The 12,589-nt window shown below is 36.2% G+C and overlaps 1 protein-coding gene across 4 annotated transcripts in view; it reads right to left on the bottom strand.

The window, feature by feature from the left end:
- tead1b (TEA domain family member 1b) overlaps positions 1-12,589 on the bottom strand; it is an 82,074-nt gene that overhangs the window by 18,829 nt on the left and 50,656 nt on the right. The window contains exons 4-6 of one of the 4 annotated variants that reach the window (XM_059347686.1): positions 8,801-8,865; positions 3,504-3,566; positions 3,351-3,413 (exon numbers count right to left, since the gene is read on the bottom strand). In XM_059347686.1, coding sequence (XP_059203669.1) covers positions 3,351-3,413; positions 3,504-3,566; positions 8,801-8,865 — 191 coding nt within the window. Of the gene's footprint in view, positions 1-3,350; positions 3,567-8,800; positions 8,866-12,589 lie in introns of all 4 variants that reach the window. The other 3 variants (XM_059347677.1, XM_059347704.1, XM_059347695.1) reach the window with 3 other exon arrangements.

Raw genomic sequence — 12,589 nt, forward strand, 5'->3', positions numbered from 1 at the left:
GAGTACAGTGAACTTTTATACACTAAAATGTTCTATAGGGTTATCAAAGCAAAAGTTGTTTGTTTGCCCTTTGGGCAACTAGGGCATTTCCCAGAATTCAACTTTCAAGATTCTCCATTCATTTGTCCAATAGACGAAATGAATGGAAGTCAATGGGACATGTTCACATGGCCTTACCCTGAATTTTGTGCAGCAGTGATGGATATTGGACACACATATAAAGTTTAATTGACTTTATTGCTAAACACAAGGTGCGTTACTGAGACACCCTCTCTAGTGGCTAACTCACTGGCAACTAACAGGGCCTAATGGTAAGAGCTGACACTAACTAAACTTGTGCCAGAGTCTGCTCCACTGAACAACATCACCAGGGAGAAAGAGAGAGGAAATGGAACCTGAACTCTGAACCTAGCCAGTGCGAATCCCCCCAGATATGTCTCCCCACCCGCCACCCAAGAGTAACCGTCCTATTCAGGGATTAGCGTGCATTTGCAGCAGCAATGTTTGGCTGTTGGTAGGTCATGCTCAACTGCCTGCTGCACTATATAGTAGTAGTGGATAGTAGTAGTGTACAAGGATGGTGATAGTAGTAGTGGTCTAAATGGTAAATGGATGGACTGCACTTATATAGAGATTTTATCCAAAGTGCTTTGCACTACAGATGGCGCATTCATTCATTCACCCATTCACACTAGTGCCACCTGCCACCATTGGGAGTTCATTCACTGATGAATGCAGCATCGTGGGCCTTTTGGGGTTCAGTATTGCCCAAGGATACTTTGACATGTGGCTGCCATGGTCAGGGATCGAACCACCAACATTCCAATCAGTGGGCGATTGCACTACCAACTGAGCCACAGCCGCCTCTAGTCTATGATGTGATAGGAGTACTGGTCTGTGGTGATGTGATAGGAGTACTGGTCTGTGGTGATGTGATAGTAGTACTGGTCTGTGGTAATGTGATAGGAGTACTGGTCTGTGATGATGTGATAGGAGTACTGGTCTGTGATGATGTGATAGGAGTACTGGTCTGTGGTGATGTGATAGGAGTACTAGTCTGTGGTGATGTGATAGGAGTACTGGTCTGTGATCATGTGATAGGAGTACTGGTCTGTGATCATGTGATAGGAGTACTGGTCTGTGATCATGTGATAGGAGTACTGGTCTGTGATCATGTGATAGGAGTACTGGTCTGTGATGATGTGATAGGAGTACTGGTCTGTGATGATGTGATAGGAGTACTGGTCTGTGGTGATGTGATAGGAGTACTGGTCTGTGGTGATGTGATAGGAGTACTAGTCTGTGGTGATGTGATAGGAGTACTGGTCTGTGATCATGTGATAGGAGTACTGGTCTGTGATCATGTGATAGGAGTACTGGTCTGTGATCATGTGATAGGAGTACTGGTCTGTGGTAATGTGATAGGAGTACTGGTCTGTGATGATGTGGTAGGAGTACTGGTCTCTGATCATGTGATAGGAGTACTGGTCTGTGATGATGTGATAGGAGTACTGGTCTGTGGTAATGTGATAGGAGTACTGGTCTGTGATGATGTGATAGGAGTACTGGTCTGTGATGATGTGATAGGAGTACTGGTCTGTGGTAATGTGATAGGAGTACTGGTCTGTGGTGATGTGATAGGAGTACTAGTCTGTGGTGATGTGATAGGAGTACTGGTCTGTGATCATGTGATAGGAGTACTGGTCTGTGATCATGTGATAGGAGTACTGGTCTGTGATCATGTGATAGGAGTACTGGTCTGTGGTAATGTGATAGGAGTACTGGTCTGTGATGATGTGGTAGGAGTACTGGTCTCTGATCATGTGATAGGAGTACTGGTCTGTGGTAATGTGATAGGAGTACTGGTCTGTGATGATGTGGTAGGAGTACTGGTCTCTGATCATGTGATAGGAGTACTGGTCTGTGGTGATGTGATAGGAGTACTGGTCTATAGTGATGGCAATAGTAGTAGTGGCCTATGGTCATGTGATAGTAGATACTCAAATTTTAACTGTATATAGTCTAAATACCTATAAATATGACTTAAATGACTTATGATAAATAAGTGTACAAAGACACAACTACAGATATGATGGTAATATGTAATAATACATACCCAACACAGAAATATTACCTCAGTTTTCTTGAGCTCTAGTATTGTTTACCTCAGATCTCCATGGCGACCATTGAGCACTGTTAACCACTTTATCCAACAAAAACAGGTGTGCGGTGGCACCCCTAAATCATCATGTACTGGGAAAATATTTTGCATGTGTTGTTTCTACATATATTGGAACACTTTTAGCACCCAGCCATATCAAAATTCAAGAATTGTGTTTTTTGATGCACCCTAATATATATATATCAAAACAACAAAATCTTTAATTTATGTAGGATTTATAAAATATTTTCTTGTCAATCATATGGTAGAACAGAGTTTCTTTTGATGGAAAAACTTTTTATTTTTTACGGTAAAATATAATATAATTATAATCTTTAAATATAATCTTTTCTGGCAACCGCAGCTGCTGGTTTATGTGTGTGTATGTATGTATATACATATATATATATACATATATATATATATATATATATATATATATATATATATATATATATATATATATATATATATATATATATATATATATATATATATATATATATATATATATATATATATATATATATATATAGTTATCAGATTTTTTCAGCCTCATAAATAGTATTGATCAGGCTCTCAAACTACCAGAACCACTGATATTTATCCATTTCATTATTTTAACTGAATCAAAATACTAAAAACTATTTTTATACCAAGTCGTGGATATGAAGTGCTAATATCATTTTACCGTAATATTAGAAAAAGTTGCACCGTATTTATTACGGGAAAGTCCTGGCAAAAACAGTATACAGTATAAATATATACCGTTTATATATATATATATATATATATATATATATATATATATATATATATATATATATAAATGGTTATCAGATTTTTTATATCAGCCTCATAAATCCAGTATTGGTCAGGCTCTTAAACTACCAGAACCACTGATATTTATCAATTTCATTATTTTAACTGAAACAAAATATGGTCACTGTTTTTATATTTTTCTACCAAGTCGTAGATATGAAGAGCCGTTCAGAAAAGTGAATAAATGTAATGAAAAACACCAAGTAGACAGGACAGTGAGAGCATGTCTGGTGAGGGTTGAGGTGGAGTGAGGAGGTGGAGGAGGTGGAGGAGGTGGAGGAGGTTAGAAATGTGAACAGACGACAGTCAGCAGAAGGTAGTTAAGTCGCACAGCAACCAACAAGCCCAAAAGCAGAAAAGCGCATACCTTTAGCTTGGAATGAAACTCACGAGATTTCCTTCTGGCAAGAACCTGAATGTGACTAGACACCTGCGGGGTAGGGGAGGGGAGGAAAACAAAGGAAGAGCCTGTAACCATGGCAATGAAAAGCCCCCTGCAACTGGGCAAAGCCAGACGTACCTTAATGGCAGCTTGGATTTCTCGAACTTTCTTTCTTGCTAAGACCTGTATGTGACTAGACACCTCCATTAAAAAAAAAAAAAAGAGAAAACGGAAAATAAAAAACAAGTATATTCAAAAAAAAGTACAGAGTGGATTATACATTTCTTGGTTTCAGGGGAATTAACTTATAGATATCACCAATTAAACTTCCCCAGTTTTGGTATTTACATTAAGACAGTTATTTTTGTATCACAAGTTTCATGAAATGTTGTGTTTCGATATGCAAATGAGGTGAGTATTCATTAGATATGCGCTCATTTGCATAAATTATGTGTGCGTCAAGACATAAAACTGAACATTGGATAAAGCACATTTCAAAGTTATTATTTTGTTTTCTGTTTTTGTTTTGTTTTTTACAGAAGGAAACTGTGATATCTCCTTTTATCATTTCATAAAACAGAAAAAACTGTCAAAAAGCCAAAAAAAAAAAACCAATTTTCGTCATGTTTTTATGAACAAAATGTTGTATAAATCAGGGTATGAATGATTTATAGACAAACCCCTCAATAGAAAACTTCAGAATAAAGTTAGAAATACAACTGGTAAGTTTGGTGTCTGTAAGTGAAGCTGAAGTTGAGATCTCAGAGCAAAAACTAATTTTGAGGAGACAGCCTTTAAAGATATCATACATTCTTAATAGAAATGAGTATTTCAAGACAAAATATTGAATCTAATTCATAGCAACAACCATATAGAACATGTAAAACACAGAATATTGTGCAGGAGAGTGGGAGCTTTCTAAAGATGCAAGTTTAGACTAAACTCACAATACAACACGCTGCAATACAACACTAACTTTTAGTGAATTCAGGAGAAATCTACAGACGAAAATGGATCAAATATATTATTTACCTAAATGTTTGTTTTAGATCAGGGGGTGGTAATTCTGTGTCTTTTTTTAGTAATTTTGTGTCTTTTTTGGTCATTTTGTGTCTTTTTACATAATTTTGTGTCTTTTTCAATAATTTTGTGTCTTTTTTGGTAATTGTGGGTTTTTTTAGTCATTTTGCATATTTTTTGGTTATTTTGTGTCTTTTGGGTCATTTTGTGTCTTTTTTAAATAATGTTGTGTCTTTTTTGGTAATTCTGTGTCTTTTTTGGTCATTTTGTGTCTTTTTAAAGTAATTTAGTTTTTTCCTGTCATTTTGTGTCTTTTTTAAATAATTTTGTATCTTTTTTGGTAATTCTATGTATTTTTTTGGTCATTTTGTGTCATTTTTGTCATTTTGTGCCTTTTTTTAAGTAATTTTGTGGGTTTTTTTGGTCATTTTGTGTCTTTTTTAAGTCATTTAGCTTTTTTTCTGTCATTTTGTGTCTTTTTTCTGATCATTCTATGTCTTTTTTTGGTCATTTTGATACTGCCTCCAGCAGCCCCCAGGTAATTTGAGTTTGAAACCTCTGTTTTGGATGTTTCCATTCCTGCTATTCTAAAAGAAGACATGTTATGGGAGAAAAACAGCCCAAAACATCAACATTGACCAATGTATGAAAAAAACAATGTTTTTGCCTGTAGTGTGTCGCCTTCAGACACTTTAGGGGGAAAAAGCAGCATAACAGAAGCATCTCTAAACCACACAGCAAGCTAACAGCCAATAAAGCGTTATGCTGTGTGTTGTCGTCACTTAAGTGAACTGATTAAGGAGGATGCAGGCCCCTTTAGCACACATTAAGAGCACCCAGATGTGATCTGCTGTGCGTTGAATGAGAATTGGCTCGTCTGCTATTCTTGCGGGAGCTGGGTGAGGCATTTCACCGGCCAAGTTTACCCTCCCGACGTTCACACGGCGCAAAATTATTTAATATTCTCACAGGAAAAAACAGTGAGCGGTGCCAGCAGCAGTTAGAAAGAGGAGTGATGTGTTTGAGGGGGTGTCTCCTCTGACACTGTTCACGCAAATCACACTCGAGGTGAGTTTTCTAACGGGAGCAGAGTGATTTAATAAGTGCTCCCTCTGCAAGTATGTAGGCAGATGCATAAAAAATAAAACTGAAGTCAATTAACGGATCAACTGGCGATAAATCTGCAAATATTTTCATTGTTTTTTCAGGCAAATTTGTCAAACATTCCCTGGATCCAGCTACGAGGATTTTATTTATCATTATTATTATTATTATTATGATTAAATCAGCATCTTTGGGTTTTTGGAGTGTTTGTCAGACAAAGCAATTCATTTAAAGACGTCATAATGGGATCTGGGATATTACAATTACATTTACATTTTTCTCTGGCATTTCATAGACAAAAACAATTTAACAGATAATGATGATTAGAGCTGCTGCTAACGATTATTCTCCTCTTTCGATTAAACTGACGATTATGTTTTCAATTAACTGGTTGACTGTTTGGGCTCAGAAAATGTCAGAAAATTCTTCCTTTAAAGTCACAAATTCAAACGAGGGGTGTCACAGTGAACCGGTACTGATGGGAACCAGGATATTTAAAAAAATAAATATTGATATCATGCTAATAACACACATATGATAATATGGTGTAAATAATCCAGAGCCTGTTGATTAATTTATGTTTTTGTATAATTATGATAACAGACTCTCTCTCTCTCCACCGTCGTGCACAAACAGAGAAAATGAAAAGTTAAAGATTCATTTGACAGAAAACATTGTGTTTTGTTTCCTAATTCCCCAGTCTGGTCTTACTTATTTTGTTTACTATTCTTTCAAAAACTTAATTTAAGAAAAGCTAAATTTTTTTGTTTTGTTATGTATTTTTGGCCAATATTGTTCTTATGTTTGATGTACATGTATATATGTGTAAATATGTACACATATACACTGTAAAAAATGTAAACTATGACAGTAAAAGACGTAAAATGATAAATGGGTTAATTCAGTTTCAGTAACAATGAAACACTGTAAATGTATATATCAGCCAAAACAGTATTTTTTACATTTTTTTTTTGGGGGGGGGGATAACTGATTCCACTGTAAAATACTCTGGCACCTTATATATATAATATATTGTAATATATATACAAGCCATCACTGTAATTTTTGCATTTATTTTTTGTTAAAATACTTTTTCTCACTGTTAAATGTACTAAACACCATATGTCTATCAAAATATACTGTAATATTTAATGGTTAGAAAAGCTAACCAATTTTTTTTGCTTTGTTATGTATTTTTGGCCAATATTGTTATTATGTTTGATATATATAAATATATATATATATATATATGAAATTTTCAGTAGGTATCACGATAATATCCTCATTGTGAATTATTTTGGCCACAATAATCATGACACTGTGACAGCCCTCCTTCAAAAAGCTTATTTTGTGCAACCAACAGTCCAAAATACAAAATGTTAAGGTTTCTATCATCAGAAAACCAGTAAAAAATTGCATTTCAAATGCTAAAATTTGGAGAATTCTGCTTAAAAAACAATTACTGAATTATCAACATTGTTGCTAATTAATTTATTCTCAATCGACTTGCCGAGAATACTCGTTAGCTGCAGCCTTAATGTAAACAACACATCATTTACCCACACACACACACACACACCATGCATTGAAGCCAACAATAGAAACAGGTGTGTGTGTGTGTGTGTGTGTGTTTCTTGGTGTAAACAACGTGTTTCTCTCGTTCTGATTGTGTGCCGAGGAGAAGAGTCACAGAGAGAGAAACCACGCGGCCTTTCTGCTCCAGACTGATCAATTCACACGCACTGATCGAATGTCACAGAGTCACCGGCTTGTTTATCATTGTCATTCAAGTCGCTGGTCATACGGGGGATTTCCTGTTCACAGGGCTTCATACTGGTACTGAAGCTGCTCATTATCAGCTGATTTCAATAGAAGAACAAACTGTTTTCTTGGATTTATTTCAGTACTTTAAGTCATTTGAGAGGTATTCTGCCCTACAAAGTCTAACTGCAGTAACTAGATTTAAGCTTGAAATTGATTTATAACTAAAAATGAACTCCTTGATGTCTGTTTTATCTTGTGACAAAGTTTTAGATTTCAATTTTGCTTTATTTCAGAGAAATAATGATGCAAAAATTGCAGTAACTACAAAATCCAACTCAAAATCAAAGCAGACTGCAGTAAGTTCACTTTGACTGTGATACAGTGTAGCTTATTACATATATTATTACATAGTTTACATCATATCTTCAGGATTCTACAGGTGCTGGAAATCCTGGAAAACACCTGAATGTTTTCAAGGTTTAGGGCTAAAAAGTGCTAAAAGTCAAACATTTCTCTGCGTACAAACAGGTGAAACATTTTCAATTTTATTGTTTGCACATCACCTCTCTGTTGCACCTTAAGCACATGTTTACTTATTATTTTAATTGTGAAATTGGCCAAATTTGCCCTGATTGTGGGTATTATTGTTATTGATTATCTCAGGGAGAGCATCAACCAAGTTTTAAGTAGGATTTTTGTATTTTATTTGAAAGCAGTTGTCAAAAATAAGTATGCCGTTTTAAGCATCAAATATTTTTCTTATTTTGCACAAGGAACTAATATTTCACAACAAATGTGATAAGAGTATGCTCCATAATACCGTATGCTAATTCCACTACAGAAGAGAGATGAAGATCTCTGCAATTAGTTGTGTGGGAAAAAATCCCTAATATCCCTAATATATATATATATATATATATATATATATATATATATATATATATATATGAGAGAATGATAGTATAGTATTACATTTACATGACGTACGGCAGCACAGACTAATAAATTCATCACAGCCTGATTCAGAAATGTGAACTGTGGTGAGCTGTGAGTCTGCAGGGCTGCAGCAGACAGGATGCACTCTCAGCGAATCCTCTTTGATCAGACACTGTACCAATCTATTAGGGCTTCCACCTTCCTATTAATACAGGCTTCTACTCCAACCAAGTGCACAACCTCCATGATTTAGTCATGAGGAAGAATACTTGCCCTGTTGAGCTGCTGTGGCTTTTCTTCAATGCTCTTCTATTTATTGTACGGAGCTGCTTCGCTGCAGGACATTAAAGGCTGCATTTTTAAGGACGAATTAGCTTTAACAACTTCTACGCTTCTTACACAGTATGTGCACTTATAAGCGACAATACTGGGGAATTTTATATTCTAGGGACATCTGTTCATGCAGTGACGGGGGACTTGTCAGCCTCAGAAGTCCCCTCGACAGCTAAGCATTGTGTTTGTCTCTGTCTGGAAACAAAAGCAACAATCTGCACACATTCAGATCTGACAGCCCTCTGACACTCATGCAACAGAGACGTCTCCTCTCTTACCTGCTTCCGAGTCCTCGTCTTCCCGGTCCGGAGCTTGATGTATCTGGCTATCAGCTCATTTCGACCTGGAAAAAAAAGAGAAATGTTTTAAAGAAAATGCAAAAAAAAGGACATGAAACAGTAAGCGATTTGTGCAAGAAATGTAGAGAAAATAAAGAAAAATCATGTCGATAAAGATGAGATAGTAGACTGTTAACCAGACTCTTTTAGGCTGTAGAATCATGGTTTTAGATTAACACTCAAACATGCAGAGCAACACGTTTGAATTTAGGTTTGACAGCAAACACACAACTGAAACATCAACCTAAAAGAAAAAGATAAGGTAGATTCAGTCTTTTGCACCTGCAGCGCTGCTTTTCTCTCCTTGGTGGGATGCTATGTGAGATATTTCTGCAAAGTCTTTGTGACTGAATGTAAAATATCTTATGATAAAGAAAGAAAGTCAATAGATGATTCATTTGAGCCCAACTGATGACGGATTTTTATTCTTTCTTCTGTTCTTTGTTTCTCAATATGTTAACCAAACTGGAATTAAACTTGACCATTTTTTATGTAGATTGTGCAGATGTTGCAGCAATATGACTCTGCAAAAAGACTCAGAAAGCTGCTTTTGCAAAACAAATAACTGTATCAAAGACTATTTAAGAGACTATTTGTTCCCCTTTTTTCCACTGTAAGTGTCTGCTAAATGACTAAATGGAAATGGAAATGAAAATTTAACAATATCAAACATTATACATATAATTAATTACATTGTCATATAAGAAATACATCAAAATAAGATAAGATTTAAAAAAAAAGATAAAATAAGATTCTACCAGACTAACTGAATTTCCCCTTGGGGATGAATAAAGTAATTTTGATTTGATTGATAAAATAAATAGCTCAATATCCATCAATACTGTTTGTTCAGCATCAATTAACTGCTGACCATTTAAAGAAAAAAAGAAGAAAAATAAAATAAATAGTTTTATTACGCCTGTTATAAATCACCCAAGCATCTTTTCCTGCATTATATGTTCTGTAAAAGAGGTTTTCATATCAGCGCATATAGGAAAACATCCATTCATTTTCTTCCGCTTATCTGGGGCCGGGTCGCGGGGGCAGCAGGATAGGCAGGGCATTATAGGAAAACATACACGATGATATCTATAGATAGATGATATCTATAGATACAGATATGTCTGTGTCTAACTACAGGTTATGTGCAGTTAAAAGTTAGAATGAAGTCATTTTTAAGCAACACCTTTGATCATCCGACCATATAACTGTGAATTAATATCTTGACTAAAGACAGCCAGTTTAAAATATTCGTTATTCATAAAAGCTCCATCTTTTCTAGGAAGAGGCCACAGAATGGTACACAAAGCTCTGAAGCAAACGATAAGGTCTAAGATCATATTTCCAGTGCCTTCAAATTAAAAGGTATGTGCATCTCCTAAACAAACCAGATCCAGTTTCTCTGCGAGAACATGTGACATTAACATGAAAAAAAAAAAAACTTGCAGCAGCACAGCCTTTCAAATTAATCTAATTCAATCTCATTCTCTTCAAAGCCCGACGCTTTGAAAGGAAACAGGCCTAGCTGTTCATACTATTACAGAAAATAATGGCAACGGAATATATTGGGTTTAAAACAGTGCAGCTCTGACTAAATTATAATTAAAGCATAGCTTTGTAGAGATTTCCAATTAACAACGGCTCCAAACATTCTTCTGCCCTCAGCTCTGCTCTAATTGCTGCAGCAATGCACATGACCCCTGCTTAGCCCTTTCATATGTTAATAACATGCCGCCAACCAAAACTATTACACAAATTATAGGTAAGGAGGCACTCTAATTATGTGTCCAGCTGTAGTCACCCAATGCCACGCATGGATCTGCTCCGCTCCTCCATGAAACGCACCCAACCCTCAAATATAATGAACATTTTTCAACGTTCACATCATTATCAATTAAAGGCCTTAGTTTCAGTGAGACAATGGGACCACACATCAGCGCACATGTGCTAATAATAAGCCATATCTTAGGTCATCAGAAGGAAAGCTCAAAGGTAGAAAAGATGAGAATATAAAAGATAGACAAGAGGAGAAAACACTGATAGATGCTTCTACCTGCTTGTATAATGGAACCAGAAGGAAGCCAGAGTGAAGCATCATCTTGTGATGTTCAGGGTCCCTGTCCGCTAAATGAAAGACATGGGTCGGTCCCTATAATCCCCAACAACCAATTAGCTCCATGAAGCAAAACGACTGATCCAGAAAATGTCATTCAAGTGTTTTCCAGGATTTCCGGCACCTGTAGAAGGCTGAAGATAACTTCAGATTCATTGTTTATCAAAGTTTTTTCAGATTTTTTTTCATAAATCTCTCAAAAAACTTCAGACTTGTTCAAAACCACCAAATATTAAATCATTTTTTCTAGAATTTTAACCCTTTATATACCAGTTTACATATTTGAAGTTTTCCATAATTTGTTCGAAAAAGAAAATGCATTATTTTCCATATAATAAATAGTATAGAGCTGGGGTTTTGGTGGTGATTAGAGTCTTGGATATGTCAAAGATTAGCAACAAAATTGATGCACATGTGCTAATAAGCCATAACTTAGGTAATCAGAAGGAAAGGAGAGTGTGTTGGATCACAAGCTCAAAGGAAAGATGAGAATATAAAAGATAGACAAGAGGAGAAAACACTGATAGATGCTTCTACCTGCTTGTATAATGGAACCAGAAGGAAGCCAGAGTGAAGCATCATCTTGTGATGTTCAGGGTCCCTGTCCGCTAAATGAAAGACGTGGGTCGGCCCCTATAATCCCCAACAACCAATTAGGTCCAAGAAGCAAAGCTGGAACTAACGACTGATCCAACAAATGTAAAAAAAACACTGAAAACTTCTCTGTGATTACTTTAAACATAATGCTCCAAAACCCAGAGATCTTACATTTTCTGTCACAGAAGAAAAGCAGAAAATATTTCTATTTGAGAAGCCAGAACCAGTGAGTCTTTGCCCCAGAGTTCCAAAGTCAAATGCAAGCACGTCGAGCAAATTAAAGTTTTTCCAGCACCTGACAACTACGGTTAATTCCATATTTAAATACCATTGTTACGTGCCAAAGGACTGTTTGTGTGTGTGTTTCTGCCTCTCCTCCTCCCCCCTCCTTTCTGTGTCATTCCAGGTGCTAACCAGCTGATTGGATCCACCTGGAAAGCTGATTTCCACCTGTGGAGCTGGCCAATCAGAGGTGGTGTGTTGCTGAAATAGGACCATTCTGAGGATCACTGGAGGCCATCTTGTTCTTGTGGTGTCTCTGTCTGTGAGACTTGTTTTTGTGTGCTTTGACAGTTAAAATTCGAGTTGTTAGTGCTGTTTGTTGTGGTGAGGTTGGGACTAGGTAAGTTGGGGGTACCCTGTACATTTTGCATCACGTAGAATAATTTCTGTTACTCCTTTAGTTTATTGGTTGTGCCACCCCTGTATTGTTCTGAAAGCCTTTTTTGTAGATAAGTTAGTTAGGCCTTTTGTTTGTTTGTTTTTCTTCAGAGCGAGTTTAGATCGGCCTTGTTTTGTTATATTTGTTTCACCTTTCTTTTGGCACAATCACTTGTCTCATCCTCCCCCACCTTAGTGTGTCTTTGTTTGTTTTTTGTAAAATAAATCATCATTGTTCATATCACCTTTTGACTTTGTCTAATTTTCTGATTGTGTTATTGTCTGCTGGCTGGGTTTAGTCAGTGGACGTAACACCATGCATACAGTTTATATATTGTACTGATTATTTCAATTCTTTG

The sequence above is a fragment of the Centropristis striata genome, chromosome 2 (genome assembly GCF_030273125.1).
Source record: "Centropristis striata isolate RG_2023a ecotype Rhode Island chromosome 2, C.striata_1.0, whole genome shotgun sequence".
NCBI classification, from domain to species: Eukaryota; Metazoa; Chordata; class Actinopteri; order Perciformes; family Serranidae; genus Centropristis; species Centropristis striata.